This window comes from Palaemon carinicauda, chromosome 11 (assembly GCF_036898095.1).
Source record: "Palaemon carinicauda isolate YSFRI2023 chromosome 11, ASM3689809v2, whole genome shotgun sequence".
In the NCBI taxonomy this organism is placed as follows: domain Eukaryota; kingdom Metazoa; phylum Arthropoda; class Malacostraca; order Decapoda; family Palaemonidae; genus Palaemon; species Palaemon carinicauda.
In genome coordinates this window covers 70,022,405-70,044,897 of record NC_090735.1, presented here as the reverse complement: position 1 = coordinate 70,044,897, position 22,493 = coordinate 70,022,405, and the positions used below count along the sequence as shown (strand labels likewise).

Below are 22,493 nucleotides of genomic sequence, written 5' to 3'. Positions count from 1 at the left end.
TAACCAGAGAGAGTGATCCACTGTAGCTGTTTGGTCTGTCAAAGGATCTAAGAACTCTCTAGCGGTAATATCTCAGTAGGTGGTTGGTGCCCTACCAACATACTGTCTATATCATATAATTCAGACTTTGTTCAATGATTTCACGTTATGATGAGTTATCTAAATATTTGCAGAGTTGAATCCAATAGAGTTACAGTCGTCTAATAACTGTTATTTTTCTCTAATTGTTTGTTCTCTGGTATTCCTGGCTACTTGCGTAATATGTTTTGATCTTGAAAACAGTTCTTGTAGATTTTGCAAAATGGGAGAAATCTTAGAAGCTTTGTAGTGCGGTTTGTATTTCTTCCTTTAATTGATCTTGTGTTTCTTTTCAATTACTTCTACGTCCTGAGAGAGGAGTTAGTGAATTCTAGTCCGAACTAAGTCGTTCTCAGCGTGTAAAGTCTTCATCTGATGAGTCTACTTCTGATATCTCTGTTGTGTTTCTTTCGTATTGTGTGCAATCTCTTTTGCTTGGTTTTGATTGAAGAAATAAATACTGCTTCCAGTTATTTACGATATTAGATACATTTCTCCCCAAGGGTTATCACATTCATGATAAATCATTTCGAGATCACCTGATACAACCAAAAACAATTATGTTATGGGGATTTATTCTCCCGCAGTATTTTCATTTCATTTGCTTTAATGAGAGAGAGAGAGAGAGAGAGAGAGAGAGAGAGAGAGAGAGAGAGAGGAGAGAGAGAGAGAGAGAGAGAGAGAGAGAGAGAGAGAGAGAGGTTAGTTTTTACTTCCGTGACTGATGCAGTATTCTTACTGATGAAGCCTTGGTTGTCACAATGTAAATCGAGGTCTTATGGCTTTAATCACACTTTCCTTTGGTCTTGTTGGGGCTGGCACGCAGAGAGAGAGAGAGAGAGAGAGAGAGAGAGAGAGAGAGAGAGAGAGAGAGAGAGAGAGAGAGAGAGACGAACCGCAGTAATCACTATAGAAGGTTGTTGGTTGGTGTAGATTAAATCAACCTTATGGAGGCATGAGCTCTTGTCCCATGACGGTCTATGACTTTAGTCAGTGTTAAAGTGAATTAAAAGATCAGTTCTGAACCCATGGACACGAGACACCAACCGAGACGGGTTGAGAGAGAGAGAGAGAGAGAGAGAGAGAGAGAGAGAGAGAGAGAGAGAGAGAGAGAGAGAGAGATTCGTACTGATGATTGGCGAACTTGCAAGGTTGTGGGTTGTGCCTCCATCAGGGACAATAAACATGTTTAGCGACAAAATCTCAAAATCTATACCGCAACAACGGCCCCACACATTTTTTTTTTTTTTTATATTTTGATTGAGAACAAAAAATAAATGAGAGTTTTCATATAATAATGCTTCCTGAACTTTTCCAATTAACATTCTTAATTAAAAAACGGTAAACCATATGAATTTTTTTTTCAAACTCGAAATGGTTTTATTACTGGATAATCCCCATAATACAATCTTATCTTGTGGAGGGGAGGAGCTCACAAAGATTGATATTCATTGCGGAATCTTCCTGATATTTGATGTGAAAATTATCTCCTTATAGAGTATACTGCTTTCTTTGTCATTCATATATTTAATTTCGTGTAGGATTTCCAAGGAATGTTAAATAAGAATATATTATTTCATTAACCAAAAGTAAATGAAATACGGATGTCTGTATGGGCAGTTGGGCACTGCAACACACCGCTCTCTTTCGTATCGATTGCCATGGCAGCGCATACGTAGTGTTGTAAATGCGCAGTTTTTAGCTTATTTTACTCAGTTGTTTGAATTTATAATTTATGACAGTTAAAAAAATGTTTGTGAAATATAATAATTGTATTTTGAAAAGCGGTGAGTGTTTTGTGGCCACAAATAAACGTTGAAAATAACAAAACATGGCAATAATGCTGGAACAGTGAACGTGTCGTCTGCTGCCACCGTTTCACAGTCAATAACAAACCCTCATAAGAGAAAGACTGCAAGAGGAAGCAAAGGAGAATGCAATGACAATGTCTCTGATTTCATGACGTAGTCTCTCAGTGGACGTTCGCTTGTGTAGACCTGTGTAGTTTGTCGTTGTATATGTGTGTAGCCCATTGTGTTTATTTTATTTCAGTTGGATGTTATGGAAGTGAACATTGCTTGTGCGTAGAACTAGTTATTAGAAGTACTGTAACTCACGCCTGACTGTTCGTAAATTTACACCGTTCGTAGTTGTATTTGGCTGAACCACTGTGATCTTAATTTGTCATACATCCCCATTAACCTGTCTCTGTGTAGTATTACCCTTGAAATAAAGCAAAAGTGGAGTAGACAACCCTCCCCTCTAACACTGCATCATCGAGTTGATAACCGTTTTAAATGCAGTCCCTCTCCATGACCAAGTATTTCCCCCCTAAATACAACTGCCAATCAAATAGTCTTTGATCCAACCGGCCTGATTCATGGATGATGCCAACCTACTCAACCTGTACTGGACAACGTGGCAACAGAACTGCTGTGGTGGTATCATTACAGCAAGATAAACTAGGATAATCCACAAGAAGAATGACAATTGGCCTTTTGTTTTCTTCGCTGTCATGAAACTTTCTGTACTAGGACATGAGCCACATGTCACCACCGATTGCGAAATACTGTGACCAGTTGACAATCTTGATGGGTAAATGAACTGTGTAGAGAGAGAGAGAGAGAGTGTGTGTGTCTGATGATGCAGATAGCTTGAGTTTTGATACCTGTTGCCCATTTGTTGTGACGAGGTCGAGTTAGGATAGGCCAGACCTAATCATGTAATTGCTAAGCTTGGTTTTCGTTAATAGGTTTTTGGTTTTTGTTAATAGATTTTGTTTTCATACATTATCCCAGCAAGTTTAGTTTTACCATTAGTTAAATTTTAGTCTGCCAATTTCGAAAAGTCCAAGAATATTATTTTGCAGTTTTGTCTAATTATGTTAATGTGGGTATATGTTTGCTTGGAAAACATAGTCAATTTTTACTTATTTATTCTTGTAAGGGAATAATTTCAGTGAACTATGGTTTTAATTTTTTAAAGAAAAAATCATTGATTAATATAGGCTAAGTGCCTGACCATAGCCCAATAAGCTTTGTGATTTGATATGTGGGAGTCCTTATTTCAAACTAGACTAGTGTACAGTAGTTGCAGCTAAGGTTTCTATCTCTCTAATATGCTATTATTAACTTGATGCATTCAGATTTTATTTCCTGTATAAATAGGCTACTGTCTTATAAACTCAGTGGCAGGTGTCCTCCAGCACAACTATGAACTATTGAACATGTTTCAAATGAATGTTTCTTATTTGTTAATTGATACATTAGGTCAGTTTCAGTTATGTTCATTTAAAGTTTTATTTGTACAGATAGGTTTAGATTACACTTCATTTTGCATGTTCCTATTTTTTTTTCTTATAGGGAAGCATATATACAATACAGTAGGTAATTTTCCTGTGTTTAAAATTCTATTGGAAATTATATCTTATTTTTCAGTTCAGTGTAAAAAAGTCCTATCAAACTGGGTAGCATGGGAATTGTACAAAGTTCAGTTGTCAAAATTTTTTTTATGCACTGTATTTCCCACGGAAGGGCAAAAAGGTGGACACTTCAGTACCCTTAATAAACATATAGGCATGGTGTACATGTTGACATGTGAATAATCTTAAGTTCAGTCCATACAGAAAGATGAATTAATCTAATTAGGATTACAATATTTCAAATGTGAATATTAATAAGGCCAGTAGTAAATGGTTTAGGGAAAGATATGCCAAATGAAAGTAAAACCGGGTATTATTAAAAATAAGCATTGTATCGTACCGAATTAACAATGACTGCATATGAAATAACCCGTTTAGATTGGAAATAATGCAAAGACCCGCAATAATTGTCTAGGACATATATTGAACTTTTTTACAGTTGAAAGGGAAGAACTGTCACTGGAGCATTTGTTTTCAATGTTTATCATCTCTTGGTCATACATTATCTGTCTTGTCTTCCATTTCCCCTCTGTGCTAAGCTAAACTAATTTTCATGGAGTAATGGTTGGATTTATTTTACTTTCGTATTTTAGCTGTCTAACCTTTTTAACTTTCTTAAACTTTTTCCATCTTATTTATATTTAAGGTTACATTAAATCCTTCAGGCCTGCCATATGAACTTAAAATTGGGATGTAGTGCTCATTACAATTTGCTCAGTACAATCAAGTTCAAAAGTTTGTGAACATTGGCTATGGAAAGTGAAACTAGCATGCTCTACTCTACAATTAATGACCAGTGATTGATGATAAAATCATGAATATTATCTTACATTGCAGATTGTAAGTGGGTGCAGATGTGCTATAATGTATATGATTATTATTTCCTATTTGAAATTGTAATCTGCTGTTTTTATTTATAAGACTGGTGTACTGCAGAGAAATGTTATTTATGATATTTTTGAACAGCAGATTGTCCATATACAGGTATTAGTTATTTGTTTTCTAATGATTCTCAAACCTTATCTTAAAAACTGAAATGATTCATAGTGTAGATCACCAGTGGGATAAAACTTAAACATTCTAAAGAATTTCATGCTCTATAACTTTTACTAGAATGTGCTAATTCTTTGTGAACACAGCATTTTACTTGATAAGTTGGCTATATGGATAATTTTGCAGAAGATTTTTCACATTTATTAAATAATTATTTTTCTTTGATAAAGTGATTTTACTAAGCTGTATCTGGAAAAAGTGGTGATGATAGTCAAAAGTGCAAAATAGTCTCAATAGATGACCCATGAGTTACGTGGAAACATTTTTTGGAAAGTGAAAACTGTACCAAGGTGAACATCTGGTACTCTGCCATTGGTTAAACTTGTTATTTAAACGTGAGTTGTGAAAGTGTGAGAATGGCAACTCAGACTCAGACAGCAGGAACTCCTGACAGTCCCTCCAAGAACATTGTAACAAAATCAGTGAAATCAATAGTTCCAACGCTTGAAGACTGCCCATACACACAATACTACTGGTAAGATATTAATGGCTATGTAAGATGTTATAAATGCAGATTTGTTTCATAACTGGAATACAAACCTACACTATTCCCTAGGGGTTATTACTTTCGGCAAAGCTGAAAGGACGTGCCATTAAATTTTAGCAAGGGTTAACTACCCATTCCGCTAGTTAGCTCCCGCTCACACATCTGTGATTTAGTTCACTTTGCTTTTGGCTCGGATGGTGACCGGTCGTTGCCATTCTTTATCCTCACCAAGTTATTTTGGACCACCATTGCTTTTTGTATGTGCTTTTTATTTATTAGTGTGTGTGTGTGTTGACTTCTGCCAACCATGCAAAGCTGCCCTGGACTTGAGGGCCGGCCCTGCGGCACCTTCATGTTGGCCATGGACACTGATCGTCACACCCTTTGTCCCGCCTGCAGAGATCAACGGTGTGATGGGGATAACAAGTGTAGCGAGCGTCAGGTGGGCTGTCTCCTTGTGGGAAAGGTTTGGGCGCCGGCGGAAAGAGAAGTCAAAGCGGGATATTTCTCCTTCAAAGGTTTCTTCGAAAGGGAAAATACCCAAGGCTTATCCTTCCACTTCCCTACCTTCCTGCGAAGCTCCTACTTGATCGTCCTCTTCCGAGTGACCATCGAGTAGTTGCGTAGGGTCTTTAATTGTTGGTCAACCCCGGTCCTCGAGAGATGGTGTTGATTCCCCTAGCGAAGCAGCCCCACCTCTCCCCCCGGGTGAGGCCATGTGTCTTTCTCTTTTTGTACAGGTGTGGTTGTCCTTGGGGCTTCTGGGTCCGCCCTTCAAGGACTCCTTGCTGCAGCTCATCATCCGTGGTGCTAGTGTGCAGCCTTCGTCGACGCCCCTGCCTCTTCACACTCTTCAGCTGGTGCTGTCGACTGTGCTTTCCCCGTTCCTGATCATCCTTTGAGGGGGAAGCAAAGTCTTTCGTCTGTCTCTTCCTGCGAGTGTTTCTCCTCCTCGGGTGAGTTCACTCATAGAGACTCCTCTGTGGAGGACTGCTGCTTCTAAAGGTCAGCTTATTGATCCACCGGCCTCCGGAGGGCATCATCGATCTCACAGAGCTCACCCTTCGCTTCACCTTAGAGGTCCCCCTTCGCCATTTGGGAAAAGGTGCCTCTTCGGCCCTTCAGTCTCATCTTCTCAGCCTTCCCCTGCAAAAGAGCCTCCTCTTCCGTCGTCTTCTGGCCCTCGACCTTCACCCGTTCCTGGATCTTCTCCTGCCGATGCTAGTCCTTGGACTTCGGTCTTTGACTCTTCTCTGGATCGCTCGCGATCCCCCATGATGGATGTTCGCCCTTTACTAAGGGCACATCCCTGTTCCTGACCTGCCTTCACCATTCCTGTCCCGTGATGTTGCAAAACATCCCTCACCCTCGAGAACGCGCATTCCTTCAGTGTTCCCGACCTTCGACTAGGCACCAGTGCTCATCAGTGCACCAACGCTCGCCAACATCTCGTCAGTGCTTTCCAGCACGCCAATGCACTTACACTCACCAGCACGCCAACGCTCACCTGCGCCCGCTTGTGGACCAGCATTCTCTGGTTCACCAGCACTCGCCTGCGCTTACCTGTGCACCTACATTTGCCTGCTCACCAGCACGCTCCTGCGCAGTTCTTACCTGCGCGCCAGCGCGCTCCTGCTCACAAGCCCTTTCCAGCTCACCAACGCGCCAGCACTCTCATGCACACTTGTGCAAGAGTCAAAAAGAGCAGAAAGGCAAACTTTTGGACAGGTCATCATCGCCCCATTCCCCTCCCCGCAAACGCATTACAGCGCGCCATCAGGAAAAGGAGGAAGAGGCTCCACATAAGGGTTCAAGATTCTGAAGATTCCATCTTCAAAGGCGCATCCACTGCATCAACCATTGGTCGAGACTCCTCACAGGGACCCATTGATCCCTTTCTCTTCAGGAACTCTCTCCGACAGTGCTACCATCAGCAGACAGCCTTGTTTCAGTGCCATGGTCAGAGCAGTTGTATAAGCCTTCGGGCCTGCTCTTAAGAGACCTCACAACATCCGACGGCTCAAGCAGATCTCCGGCAAAGCACCTTGGCTGCTTCGCCCTTGAAAGAAAAAAAGAGCAGTCTCAGATGCGGTAACATCCCCTAGGGTGAAACTGATTCCTGTTGGGCCTTTGAGGCCTGTCTCTCCTGACTCGCCCTCCGGATGCTCTCCTGCCTCACCTCTGCCAAGGGAGTCCAAGAGGTTCGAATTTTATCCCTTCCATCTTCAGAGGAAAATTCTCCTCGCACAGGGAGTTCTCCACCACCAGTGGAAGTCAGGAAGGACAATTCCATCTGGCCTTCGATGCTGGAGTCCTATCTCCTTCCTCGGAAGGAATCAAAGGACTCCAAGCTACTTCCAAAGTCCTCTTGACGGACCTTTAGGCTTTCAGGAACTACCATTCACTCTAGGAATGTTCACGACCCTCCTCGAGAGAAGTTCTTTGGGGTGGAAGAAGGAGACTTCGCTGCCAGTCCCACTTCAGAGGGGGAGCAGAAAAAGTCAGAACATTCCCTCTGGCAAGTCCTGACTCTCATCAGGGTACTCAACGGGTCGACCAACCTGGAGATACCCCCACGAGAGGGCAAAGACACAGTCTTTGGCACTCAGAAGCCCTCTAAGACCAGTGTAGCCTTGACCTTGTCTCAAGGGCTAAATAGTGCCCGGGTAAAGATTGCCCAACAGCGCTCTGAGCTCTCCTCCTCTCAACGTCCCGGCTTTAGGGCCAAGCTTCTCCCACCTCCTTGCATTCAGTAGAGGAGGTATTTGGAAGTTTAGGACAAGCCTTGTCCAGCTCTTTTACTCCACCACTATCTGGAAGAGCTCACCAAGGGAGTCTCGAGAGGCTCTCCAGCCGTCAGTTTACCTTCTCGGCAGCTGAGATTCCTAACTAGGAAATGGTCACAAAGCATGCCATGCAGGCTACTTTGTGGTTTAATCTTTGGTTGGGGGCCCTGGGAATCCTGGTGCGAACCGAGGATTTCTCCAAGGAGGGCACCAGGAAAGCTACGGAAACTTAACTTCTCTCTGGCACTCGCACCATCGAGTTTCTCGCCCATCAAGTCTCAAACGTATGGGCGAACACCACCCTGAAAGGCCGGGATGCTGTGTCTGGGAGATTCCATCAGTAGGTCTCGAATGCCGAGATTGCCAGGCTCAGGAACTCCTCTCTAGAGGGATCCTCTCTTTTTGAGCGTGGAACAAGCTGCTGAGAGATGAAGTCCCACCAGGACTCCCTCCTCCAAAGGGCATTGACATCCAAGCCCTATAAACCACCAGCTCCTCAGCAGTCCCGTCCAGCTAAGACCTCAACGAACAGGGCAGTGGTGTCTGAGAAGCCCTTGCGACCAAAGACAGGAAAGGCACCAAGTCCTCAAGGGGAGAAAAATTTCCTAGAGGGTGAGGCCAAGGCTGCAAATGCTAGGAAAGGCATTCCTCCTGCTTGTTCACTAGTGGGGGGATGCCTATAAAGTTGCTGGGACAGGTGGAAGCAACTCGGGGCCGAACCCCGGACAGTTTCCGTGATTTGTTCAGGGTATCGTGTCCCATTCGCAACATCTCTCCCTCCCCTGATCAGGAACCCAGTGTCAATAGACTCCTTTGCGATGGGATCAGCAAAAGGGCTAGCCCTCCGGGCAGAAGTGCAGACCCTGTTGAAGGAGGGCGCTCTCCAGGAGGTCTTCGACGAGTTCCCAGGCTTCTTCAGTCGACTTTCTTGTGAAAAAGGCATCTGGAGGCTGGAGATCCGTCATTGACCTCTCAGCTCTGAACAAGTTTGTCAAGCAATTTCCGTTCAACATGGAGACTGCGGACACAGTCAGACAAGCTGTAAGACCACGGGACTTCATGTGCACACTGGACCTAAAGGACGCATACTTCCAGATCCCGATCCATCTGTCTTCAAGGAAGTACTTAAGATTCAGCCTACACATCAGGAAATACCAGTTCAAGGTGCTGTGCTTCGGTCTTTCCACAGCACGTCAAGTGTTCACCCTAGTGTCATTTTGGGCACACAGGATTGGCATCCGTCTCCTCCATTATCTGGACGACTGGCTAATCCTAGCAGCCTCTGTGTCAGCCCTTCTTCAACGCAGAGACAAATTTCTGAGGTTTTGCCAAGATCCAGAGATCATGGTAAACCTCGAAAAGTCTTCCTTGTCCCTCCTACGCAGAGACTGGTATACCTAGGCATGATATTAGACAAAAATCTCCACAAAGCCTTCCCATTAGATGACAGGATAATGAGGCTGAGAAAGGTCGCAAGACCCTTTCTCAGACAAAAAGAACTTCCAGCTCAGACATGGCTACGTCTTTTCGGCACCTTTCATCTCTGGCCCGTCTAGTTCCCAACGGTTGCCTCAGGATTCAATCTCTCCAGTGGCGAATCAAGTCCCTGTGGAATCAGGCTTTTGACTCCTCAGACAATTTGATCCCCATGGAATCAGCGAAACAGATGGACCTTGAATTGTGGGTGTCAGATGAGAATCTACGAAAGGGAGTGGATCTTCTCATCCTCCCCCCAAATTTGATGTTGTTCTGAGACGCTTCAAAAAAAAAAGGGTGGGGACCCCACATGTTGCACTACATGACCTCAGGCCTCTGGTCAGAGTCAGAAGAGTATCTCCACATAAATCTCTTAGAGATAAAGGTGTCTTTCTTGCCCTTCAAGAGTTCCACGAGTTCCTGGCTCGCCACTCAGTGGTGTTGATGAGCGGAAACACCACAGTAGTGGCTTACATCAACAAACAAGGAGGTACCTTTTTGCAGCCCCCTTCCCATCTAGCAGTAGAGGTACTGAGATGGGGCGAGATTCACTTGATACCACTATTGGCACACTTCATTCCAGGCAAAAGGAATGTGCTCGCCGACAATCTGAGCAGAGCATTGCAGATAGTGAGTACTGAGTGGTCTTTGGATCATCTAGTAGCCAACAAAGTCCTGCCTGTGTGGGGTTCTCTGACTGGGAATCTCTTCACAACGTACCCATTGTACTGCTCCCCAGTGCCGAACCCCAAGGCTCTATGGGACAACATTGACGTTTATGCCTTTCCCCCCGTTCTGTCTAATGAGGAGAGTACTCAACAAGGCCAGAACATCAGTCAACTTCTCAATGACTCTTATAGCTCCGCTATGGCATCATGCTGAATGGTTTCCAGACCTTCTGCAACTCCTAACGGTGATTTCAAGAGAACTTCCTCCACGACACGATCTTCTCAAACAACCACATGCCAACATTTTCCACAAAGCTGTAGCTTCGCTACGACTTCATGCCTGGAGACTATCCAGGATACCTGCGGAAATCATCAGCAGCACTCTACCAGGCAAAGTAGAAAGTCTTCTGTGGTTGGTGTCATGAAAGGCAGTTAGAGGCTTTCGCTCAGCCTTAAACCTCACCCTTAGACTCAAGGGAATGGTCATTTCCTAATCGCTAGAACTTTCCATACTCATACGGTATTATGAACTTACCTGTCCTCAGTGTGAAGTGAGACCTCCCCTGTGGAACGTGGTCCCAGTTCTCAGGTCTCTAAAGAGACCTCCTTATGAACTATTACAGCAGGCAACAGATTGCCACCTCACTTGGAAGATGGTGTTCTTACTAGCTTTGGCTTTGGCCAAGCGAGTAGGGGAACTTTATGTTCTCTCATACGACATCGCCCATTCAAAGGGATGGGGAAAGGTAACGTTCCGCTTTTCCCCTGAGTTTGTAGCCAAGACTCAGGATCCGGGAGTGGCAGATCCCCGATTCGACTCCTTCCGGATTTTGAGTTTCCGCTCTGTAACTGATGACCCTGATCATCTCTTACTCTGCCCAGTGAGGACTTTGAGGCTGTACCTTAAGAGAACAGCCGCAGCCCGTCTCCCGTGTGCCTAACCTTTTCGTCAGCACAGGGAGGAACAAGAGGAGGGACACTAAAAATACTCTCTGCTTGGATTCGCAATGTCATAAACCATACACTGAAACTTGACCCTTCTCCTTCACGTCACCCCAGAGCTCACGATGTCGGGCATAGCTACGTCTCGGTCGTTCAAAAGAAACTTCTCAGTGAAGCAGGTTCTACAGGCTGGGGTGTGAAAATGTCAGAATATGTTCACAGCCCACTACCTGCAAGACGTAACCCACAGGAGGCTCGATATGTTCTCTATCGGCCCTGTGGTGGCTGCACAACAGCTGGTATAATACCTCAAGCTCCTTGTTTGATAAGTAGCAGAAGGTTGAAGGCACTTTTACCTGGTTTTAGTCTACATGAATGAAAAGGTTTGACTGGCTCTTATTATTTTCTTCATCCTCCCCTCTCTTGGGGAAAGCAGCATCCTGGGTTCTCTGCTCAAGCTGACCTCAAACCACTGTAGATAAACAATGCTTCCTTATGTACCTAGTATTAAGCTAATAGTGATGTGTCCCCATACCTTGGCGAGGTGGTATTGGGAAAGTCTTGGTTACAACAAGCCCGTCCCCGTGTGCTTGCACTTTTCGTCAGCATAGGGAGGAACAAGAGGAGGGTCACGAAACACATCTCTGCTTGGATTCGCAAGGTCATAGACCATGCCCTGAATCCGGACCCTCCTCCTTCATGTTGCCCCAGAGCTCACGATGTCAGGTGCAGCTACGTCTCTGGCATTCAATAGAAACTTCTCAGTGAAGCAGGTTCTACAGATTGGGGTGTGGAATGTCAGATATGTTCACAGCCCAGTACTTACAAGACGTAACCCACAGGAGGCTCGTTATGTTCTCTATTGGCCCTGTGGTGGCTGCACAACAGCTGGTATAATACCTCAAGCTCCTTGTTCGACAAGTAGCAGAAGGTTTAGGACACTTTTACCTGGTTTTAGTCTGCGTGAATGAAAAGGTTTGACTGGCTTTTATTCTTTTCTTCATCCTCTCCTCTCTTGGGGAAAGCAACATCCTGGGTTCTCTGCACAACCTGACCTCCAACCACTGCAGGTAAACTATGCTTCCTTGTGTACCTAGTATTAAGCTATTACTGTTGCGTCTCCATACCTTGGCGAGGTGGTATTGGGAAAGTCTTGGTTACAACAGTTTTCCTACAAAGACTCAGAATAACTTTTACCTGGACAGTCACATTTCTAAACATCTCAACACACAGCTTACGTAGACTGCATACCCTGCGTAGCAAGGTTTAGCGAGGTACAGGACTCATTATTTTGGTACAAACCTATTCAAAATAAGGAGCCCCGGGTAAAGCCAAAAAGCGAGATTGGCAGGGATGTCCACCCTCCTAATAGGTGAGTCACCCCTTATAAATAGCGTAGGTTTGTACAGTATTCAAGTCACGGAACAAATGACAAATATTTAGATAATTTTTATTTTTCCTAACGATATAATCCTTTAGCTATTTATACAAACTTATCCTCCAGCCCTATCCCCCTTTAAGTCCTACCTCCAAGCTAAATCACAGGTGTGTGAGTGGGAGCGGTAGCAAGCTACCCCTCCCATATCCCCGCTAACTAGCAGAATGGATAGTTACAGTAATCCTCACTAAATTTTTAATGGCTCGTCCTTTCAGCTTCGCCAAAAGTAATAACCCTTAATAAATAGCTAAGGGTGTATATCGTTAGGAAAAATATAAATTATCCACGAGCTTGTCATTTCATGTTCATATGTGAGTTTATCCATGATTTTACATATACAGTATATGCATTAGTTACAATAGTTACTTTCAGGGCTAACACTTTGTAACTGTTGTTAATAATTAACTAAATGCTGTGTACTGTAGAAGTGTATTTAGGCGTTCAAATATACAATGTACTTTCAGATGTTTGCCAACACCTTTACTGTACTGTGTTTTCCTTGTGTTCGTAGTCTTTTTTTTCTTTTTGCTGATGTTCTCTTCCTAATGCTTTTGACATTGTGAAAAATGTCAGCCATTAACCTCTTAATGTTGTATGCCTTGGATGAAAATTTTTCCAGTGGCTTATGACATGATGTGCATTCCTTTCTTATCATAGAATTTGAGGCAAAGGGAACATGGTGTGCAGTGTACTGTATTTTGGGTATACGGTGCAGTTTTTTTATATGATCATGTCATAATGTTTGGAAATACTAAGGCAAATTGGAGTTGTCGTTGGGCAGTAAAGAAGAAGAGGCTTGCAATAAGTCTGTTTTCCTTTGCTGATGATCTGTCTACCATAGGGTTTTAGCTTCATGTTCAGGATAAACCTTGTGTTTTTTTTAAGGATTGTATATTAGTTGATGGTGGTATGTAGGAGAATTTGTATCTGAATTACAGTAACCTACTTTATAATCTTCTGGTTAGCATGTTTGTACTTCATGTTCTCAAAAATTCAGACATATATTTCAAACTGTATGCTTTACGTACTGTACTTCAGGAACATGCCCTTAGTAGGTTTATTTTTATGCAGTGATGCCTCTTTTATCTGCTCTCTCCATTAACTTGTCCTCACTTGCGCTTAATAGGGTAAATGTGTAGAGTAGATCTAGTTTGGAACCTGTAAAGAAATGTAATGAGGAAATGGCCTTTCAAGTACCGGAGTACATCAGCTTATGATTTTAGTGAAGCAGTTCACTGTAAATTTTTCTGTATATTATAAGCTCTTTTAGCTTTACTTCTACTGTATGTATATGCCTTATTAGACCAAAAACCTCATGTCTTTGTTACTGTAGTTGTGAGTGTATGTATTGAGAGCTCATCCAACATTTATTTGTATCTATGCAAATACAAACCATTGTCCTTTAGTTGGGTATAATTTCGGTGCAAGCTGGAAATGGCCATTGAAAAAATTAACCGGTAGTTGTCGGTATGAGGCGGGGAAAGCCTCACCCTGCTCCTCATCCAACCTGAGGTGCTCAGATGTGCCCTCAGCGCTCTCCCTTTACCTGCCTACTTCTTATGACAGAATTTCTTTCTCTTCTACTTTCAATATTGGTGGAAAACACCACGATATGTGGAAGTGCCAAGGACTGCTGGGTAAATGCTGTGGTACCATTTTGAGTAAGGTTGAGGTAGACCCTTACCTCTTATGCCCATTTTGCAGAGGGCACCACTCCAATTTAGAATTGCCTTGTGATGAGTACAGGGAGTGGTCGAGATTGTAGAGTAGGCGGAAGATGAACTCCAAGCGTTACTCTTTGCCCCCGTGGTCTTTTCTAAGGTTGGGCAAAGTCAGCTAAATCCCTACTTCCTACCTCCAAAACTCGCTGCCCTGGCCATTCTTCACTTTCCTCTTCGGGGGACAGGCAGAAGAATGGCGGTGACATTTCTATCCAGAAGCAAGTTCCTAAGGTGATAGACCCTCCCTACTTTCCCTAGCAAAGTATAAGGGCCTTCACTAGGCAAGGAGCCCTAACATTATGCTGAAGTTATCATGGCCGTTAAGCTTGCCTCGGCCTTGCCATTGAGAGACACCTTTGTGCGTCACCTTCCCTTTTGTCAGCTATGGGTTTTGATCTCTTGTCAGTCAGAGTACTCTCATGATAGTGCTATCAGTTGGGGAGGTTGATAGTACTCAATATAGGCTACCTCTAGTGCACTACCAGTAATATGCACCTCATTGGTTCGTGATCCAGCAGTGTGTGCATCAGTTGCACGTGTCTCTGTGAACTAGAAACGCGCCACCCAGTAGCACGCGAGTTAGGAGCATGCCACCCAAGGGCGGTAAAGAGTTACTGAGGATACATCTCCTGTAAGAGAGCATAGGTGTACGGTACGTGTCCAGTCCCTTTCCCGCACCATTGAAAGACAACATACATGTAAGTAAGAGGTAACCATCAGACCTTGTTTTCCCTTTGCAGTCAGTGGAAGACAATTTTAAGCGTACGAGGGACACAGCTCACCCTATAGACTCGAGGGCTAGAGCACATATGCACTCATCCTCACTCTAATAGGTATACAGTATTAAACCTGTGCGAGTGGCATCTAAGGTATTGTAGCTCTACCAAAGTGCGCAGCTGCACGCCATTGCCCTGCAGCTCGCCAACCTACAGGCCTTTAGTGCTCATCAGCACTCTACAGCGCTTTGGCGCGCCCCTTCACCTGCTTGCCCTCATAGAAGGCAGCAAAATCATGCGTCTGCATGCCAATGTTCTCCTGCGCGCCCACGTTCGCCTGCGCATCCTGCGCTCACACGCCCAGGGTCCCCCACACGCCAGCGCACTACAGTGCGCTCATGATCTCCTGTGCATCAGTACTCCCCTGCGCCTACGCGCCCACGATCTTCTACGCACCAGTACCCACCTGCGCGCTAGCACTCTTCTGCATGCCAACACTCTCCTGCGTGCCCGTACTCTCCTATGCGCCAGCGCTCTCCTGCCCGCTGGCTGTTCGCCAATTCTCTAATGCACACCAGCACGCTCCCGCGCGCGAGTACTCAACTGCGCGTCAACAAATGCCTGCGCGCCATTACTCTCCTGCGCACAGATACTCTGTAGGTGAGACAGCAGGCACAATGCAGCTCTCACCTGCACGCCGGCGCTCTCCTGGACATTTGCGCTCTCCTGCACGCCAAATCTCTCCCGCTTGCACGCACAGAGACATGCGCACGTGCCACCGTGTGCCAGCTTTCACCTGCGCACGCGCACCAATACTTTCCCGCATGCACGCCAACAGGCACAGGCTCAGGATCTACACCCGGCAAGGTCACCATCGCCTCATTCCCCTCCCCGCAAACGCATTCCAGCGCGCTCTGAGGGAGAAGGGAAACAGGCTCAAGCAAGGCACAAGCAGAGGGGTTCAGGATCCCTAAACTGCCTTCTAAGGCGGACCCACCTATTATGGTGACTCCTCGTAGGGAACCTTCGGTCCCTTTCCCTTCAGGGGATCTGTCTGACAGTGCATCAGTCAGTCAGCAGCCTCGGTTCAGTGCCTTAGTCAGAGCTGTAACATAGGCTTTCAAGCCCGTCCTGTCTGACTGCTCATCAGAGCAACCTATAGCTCTGAACTCAAGACACGGAACCATGGTATCCTCTACCCCTTTGAAGAGGAAAAGAGGAGTTTCCGATGCGGTCACTTCCCTGAGGGTGAAGCTGACTCCGTGCAAACCATCAAGGCTAGTCCCTCCAGTTTCTCCCCAGGGATACTCTCCCTCCCTGTCGGATGAAAACCATCCTTCACCAAGGTAATTGCGCGAGGAGAGAGACTCTTCCATCGCACCATTGGAGGAAGCCCCCCTTCATGAGAAGAGTTCCCCTCAATCTGAGACCAGGAGGGAGATGACACTCAGGCCTTCGATGTTGGAGTCATACCTCCTTTCTCGGAAGGAGTCCAAAGACTCCAAGACTCTGCCAAAATCCTCAGGGCTAGAACGGAGACAGCCAGCCACTCAACAATTGTCCGCGACTCACCCCAGGAAGAACTCTTGGGGATAGAAGGAGACTTCGCTGCGAGTCCAACATCAGGAGACCAACAAGAGGCATTCTGGCAGGTTCTGACTGTAATGAGGGTTCTCAGTGGGTTTTCCGACCCAGAGATACCTCCTCAGGAGGGCAAAGACACGGTCTTAGACCGCGTCTTCGGCACTCATAAACTCTCAAATACCAGTGCAGCCCTGCCCTGGTCTCAAGGGTTGAAGAGTACCTGGGACAGGATCACCCAACAGCTCTCCGAGTTTGCCTCCTCCAACCGTGCCGGCTCTACGAACAAGCTTTGAGATCCTGGAGGAACCCAGTTCAGCGCTTTCTCTCCACCATTCTCTGGAAGAGCTAACCAGGGAGTCCCTCTTGAGAGATTCTCCAACTGGCAGGTCTCGTTCTCTGCGGCCGAAGTCCTTAACCAGGAAAAGGTCACCAAGTATGCCATGCAAGCTACTTCGTGATTGGACATCTGGTTAGGGACCTTAGGTATCCTGATACGATCCGAGGATTTTTCCAAGGAGCGTACCAGGAAGGCAATGGAGACCTTTTTACTCTCAGGCACTCGCACGACCGAGTTTCTTGCCTACCAAGTTTCAAACTTGTGGGCAAACACTATCTTGAAACGTCGAGATGCAGTGTCTGAGAGGTTCCACCAACAGGTCCCAAGTGTCGAGATAAATAGGCTCAGACATTCCTCCCTACACGGGCCCCATCTGTTTGAGCCTAAGGACGTGGAACTTGCTGCTGAGAGGTGGAGGAAGTCTCATCAAAACTCCCTCCTCCATAGGGCTTTAACAACTAAGCCCTATAAACCTCCAGCACCTCAGCAGTCCCGTCCAACCAAGACCGTAACGACGAAACCAGCAGCAAAGACAGTGGTGTCTAATAAACTCTTTCCTGTCAAGGACGGGAAAGGCAAAAAGTTCTCAAGGGGAGGAAAGAATCCTAGAGGATAGGCACTCCCCCTTTGTTTCCACCAGTGGGGGGATGCTTACAAAGTTGCTCAGACAAGTGGAAGCAACTCCGGGCCGATTCCTGGACAATCTCCGTGATCCGTCTAGGATATTGCGTCCCGTTCATAACATCTCTACTTCCCCTAACCAGGAATCCAGTGTCATTAGACTCCCTTACCATGGGATCGGCAAAGGGGCAGGCCCTTCGGGCAGAAGTACAGACCCTGTTGAAGAAGGGCACTCTCCAAGAGGCCCTCGACGGGTCCCCAGGCTTTTTCAGTCGACTCCTTCTTGTAAGAAAGGCGTCTGGAGGCTGGAGACCAGTCATCAGGCGTCTGGAGGCTGGAGACCAGTCATCAGGCGTCTGGAGGCTGGAGACCAGTCATCGACTTCTCAGCCCTGATTAAGTTTGTCAAACAAACTCCGTTCAGCATGGAGACGGAAAACAAGGTCAGACTAGCAGTAAGACCTGAGGACTTCATGTGTACACTGGACCTAAAGGACGCGTACTTCCAGATCCTAGTCCATCCGTCTTCAAGGAAGTACTTAAGATTCAGCCTAGACAACAAAAAGTATCAGTTCAAGATGCTGTGCTTCGGTCTTTCCACAGCACCCCAAGTTTTCACCAGTGTTTGCCCTAGTATCATCTTAGGCACACAGGATTGGCATCCGTCTCCTCCCTTATCTGGACGACGGGCTAATCCTAGCAGACTCGGTGTCAACCGTTCTTCAACACTGAGACAAACTTCTGAGACTTTGCCAGGATATGTGGATCATGGTAAATCTCGAGAAGTCTTCTCTGCTTCCAACACACTCGTATACTTAGGCATGATCCATAGACACCAATCTCCACAAAGCATTCCCATCAAACGACAGGATAACAAGGCTGAGAAAGGTCGCAAGACCCTTTCTCAGACGAGAAGAACTTTCAGCCCAAATGTGGTTACGTCTCCTCGGTCACCTTTCATCGCTGGCCCATCTAGTTCTCAATGGTCGCCTCAAGTCCCAGTGGAATCAGACTCGCAATTCCCCGGACACCCAGATCCCCATGGGATCAGCGAAACTGACAGATCTCCAGTGGTGGGTGACAGACAAGAACCTACGAAAGAGAGTGGATCTTCTCGTCCCCCCGTATTTGATGCTGTTCTCAGACGCTTCAAAAAAAGGGTGGGGGGGCACACGTGCTGCACCACAGAAGAGTACCGCCACAAAAATCTCCTAGAGATGAAGGCCGTCTTTCTGGCCCTTCAACTGTTCCAACAGTTCCTGGCGGGCCACTCAGTGGTGGTGATGAGTGACAACACCACATTAGTGGCTTACATCAACAAGCAAGGAGGTACTTTTTCGCAGCAGCTATCCCATCTAGTAGTAGAGATACTGGGATGGGGCTGAAATCCACTCGATACCACTATCTGCATGCTTCATTCCAGGCAAAAGGAATGTGCTCGCCAGCAACCTGAGCAGAGCATCTCAGATAGTGAGTACTGAGAGGTCTTTGGATCATCTAATTGCCAACAAAGTTCGGACTTTGTGGGGTTCTCTGACTGTGGACCTCTTCGCAACGGCCCTGAACTCAGGCTCCCGCTGTATTGTTACCCAGTCCCAGACCCCAAGGCTCTCTTGCAAGATGCTTTGCAACAACGGTGGGACAGCATCGACGTTTACACCTTTCTCCCCGTTCTGTCTGATATGGAGGGTACTCAACAAGACCAGAACATCGGTCAATCTTTCAATTACTCTCATAGCTCTACTATGGCATCACGTGGAATGGTTTCCGGACCTTCTGCAGCTCCTAAGGGAGTCCCCAAGAGAACTCCCTCCATGACTTAATCTACTCAAACAACCACATGCCAACATATTCCACAAAGCCGTAGCTTCGCTACAACTTCACGCCTGGAGACTATCCAGCATCTCCTCTCTCAGAGAGGATTTTGGCAACAGGTTGCGACTAGGATGTCGGGATACCTGCACGAAAGTCATCAGCAGCAGTCTACCAGGCAAAGTGGAAAGTCTTCTGTGGTTGGTGTTGTGGAAGGGGTATCTCTCCACTCGATGCCACTATTCCACCAATAGCGGAGTTCCTCATGTATTTGCGTGAAGAAATGCGCCTGTCAGTCTCGGCAGTAAAAGGCTATCGCTAAGCCTTAAGCCTTGCCTTCAGACTGAAAGGAATGGACATTTCCTCATCGCTAGAACTTTCCTTACTCATACGGAGTTATGAACTTACCTGCCCCCAGTTAGAAGTGAGACATCCCCTATGGAACGTGGTTTGAGTTGTCAGGTCTCTCAAGAGACCTCCCCATGAACCATTACGCCAGGCAACCGATCGCCACCTGACTTGGAAGACTGTGTTCCTGCTAGCTTTGGCTTCGGCCAAGCGAATCAGTGAACTTCATGGTCTCTCATACGACATCGCCCATTCAAGGGGATGGGGAGAGGTAACGTTCAGCTTCGTCCCTGAGTTTATTGTTAAGACTCAGAACCCGGGAGTAGCAGATCCACGATTCGACTCCTTCCGGATAGCTAGGCTCCGAACTGTAATAGATGACCCAGACCATCTCTTACTATGGACAGTGAGGAATTTGAGGCTGTATCTTAGGAGAATAGCCGCAGCCCGTCCTCATGTGCCTGCACTATTCGTCAGCACAGGAAGGACCAAGAGGAGGGTCACCAAGAACACATCTCAGCATGGATTTGCAAGGTCATAGACCATGCACTGAATCCAGACCCTCCTCCTTCACGTCGCCCCAGAGCTCTTGATGTCAGGGGTGTAGCTACGTCCCTGGCATTCAAGAGAAACTTCTCAGTGACTCAGGTTCTTCAAGCTGGGGTGTGGAATCGGCAGACCACAATCACTTCCCACTACCTGCAAAACATGACCCACAGGAGACTTGATACATTCTCTATCGGTCCTGTAGTGGCTGCACAGCAGTTGGTTTAAAACCTCAAGCTCCTTATTAGACAAGTAGTAGAAGGTTGAGGACAATGTTATCCGGTTTTAGTCTGCGTGAATGGAAAGGTTTGACTGGCCCTTATTTTTTTCTTCATTCTTCCCTCTCTTGAGGAAAGCAGCATTCTGGGTTCTCTGCATAACTGACCTAAAACCACTGCAGATAAACCATGCTCCCTAGTGTACCTAGTATTAAGACTGATACTGTTGCGACCCCATACCCTGACGAGGTGGTATTGGGAAAGTCCTAGTTACACAGTTTTTCCTTCTAAAGAACTCGAAATAACTTTACCAGGACAGTCACGCTTCTGCATACCTCAACACACAGCTTGCATAGGCCGCAGACCTTGCGTAGCAAGGTTTTAGCGAGGTGCAGGGACTCCTTATTTTTTGAGTACTGATACACTCAAATAAAGAGCCCCCGGGTAAAGCCAAAAGCCAAAAGCCATATTGGCTGGGACGTCCACTCTTCCTAATGGGTGAGTCACCCCTATTAAATAGCGTGGTTTGTATTCCAGTTACGGAACAAATGACAAATTCGTAGATAATTTGTATTTTTCCTAACTATATAAACCTTAGCTATTTAAGAAAATTTACCCGCTAGCCCTATCCCCCTTGAAGTCTTACCTCCAAGCAAAGTGAGCTCAATCACAGGTGTGTGAGGGGGGCCAGTAGCAAGCTACCCTCCCCTACACCCGCTAACTAGCAGTATGGGTAGTTAACCCTCGTTAAGAATTAATGGCTCGTCATTTCAGCTACGCCGAAAGTAATACCCCTATTAAATAGCTAAGGGTTGTATAGTTAGGAAAAATACAAATTATCTACGAATTTGTCATATTTGAAGTGCTTCAAGTTTTCTACAAGTAAAACAGTTGTCCTTCATTTCTGTCGCATTCGTGGCGTACATCCAGACCAAGATATACATATAAAAAACCATCGTATTTCCTGTGATGAAGAAATGCAATTTCTAGGTCTAACATTATAATCGTATAAGTGGATGAGCAACTTGATGGAGTAATGAGATCTTTGGGTGTGGAGGAAATGGCCCCCTAAATCTCGATTAAGTCACTGGCAGCAGGGTGACGGATGGGTTCAAGGCGATGGACAAACTGTCTCTTCGGCTTCTACTCCTGATACCTGGTGGTTGATCTTACTAGAATTAGTATGGACAGGCAGGGGTCACTTGCCTTAGTTAGATAGGCACTGCGCATCACAAGGAACTGGCTATCCTTTGATATATCTAGCCAATGAATCTTCTATGGATTTAGTCAGTCATGAATATAGAAGATGAAAGAATGGCCCCCAGTCCCCGGGTGTAGCGGGGTGCTAAGAATCTCCCTGTTTATAAATACTAAAGAAAAACTGAAAATAGGTAATTGGAATCTTAGAACCAGGAATCAGATTGGGAAGTTACAGCAAGTAGAGAGTGAATTTATGAAATATAGTTTGGATATCTTGGCCCTAAGTGAAACACGTTGTAAGGGGATTGGTTAGGAAACTTTAGACCAAGGGAATATATGTGTTTACTCAGGAAGATCAGATGGAGCTGGAAGAGAAGGGGTAGGAATGATGATAACACCAAGAGCAGAAAAGGCATTAACCGAGTGGAGAGCTATAAATAGTAGATTGTTATTAGCAAAGTTCAAATCAAAGCATTGCAATATGAGTGTTATAGTTTTGCTATGCCCCAACAAATGATTCCCCTGAAGAAATTAAAGATGAATACTATGAAGAACTCTGAGAGGGATATGAAAATTGTGATTGGCGACTTCAATGGAAGAAATAATCAATGGATAGAGAATGTGATGAGTGTCAAGGGTCTTGGCAAAGTTGCAAATGAAAATGGAGCACATTTCATAAGTTTCTGTTCAGCAAACTATCTTAGAATGGAGCACATTTTATAAGTTTCTGTTCCGCAAACAATCTTGTCATTGGAGGTACTCTGTTCTAACATAAGAACATCAACAAGTATACAGTACATGGACCACCATGTGGCGATTACAAAAATCAGATAGATCACATTGCCATTATTAATGAAAGAAGGAGGACTCTGAGAAATGTAAAAAGCCATAGAGGTGCAGATATTGGTAGTGATCACCAGCTCCTCATTGCCACACTGAAATTAAAACTGAAAGCACCCAACAGAAAGATAGAATACCTAGGCTTGATACAACTAAGCATCTAGAGGAAGAGCACAGAGAAACATTTGCAATTGGATGTAGG

General features: G+C 45.5%; 1 protein-coding gene across 11 annotated transcripts in view; it reads left to right on the top strand.

Annotated features, from left to right (window-relative positions):
- Positions 1-22,493, top strand: part of tun (tungus) — a 285,848-nt gene that overhangs the window by 109,106 nt on the left and 154,249 nt on the right. For 3 of the 11 annotated variants that reach the window (XM_068383102.1, XM_068383098.1, XM_068383101.1), the window contains exon 2: positions 4,723-5,027. The exons of 1 other annotated variant lie outside the window; for it this stretch is intronic. In XM_068383102.1, the coding sequence (XP_068239203.1) occupies positions 4,909-5,027 (119 nt within the window). In that variant the 5' untranslated portion in view covers positions 4,723-4,908. Of the gene's footprint in view, positions 1-1,713; positions 1,762-1,921; positions 2,099-4,314; positions 4,340-4,461; positions 4,484-4,722; positions 5,028-22,493 lie in introns of those variants that run through there. 7 more of the 11 variants (XM_068383100.1, XM_068383096.1, XM_068383105.1 and 4 more) reach the window with 7 other exon arrangements.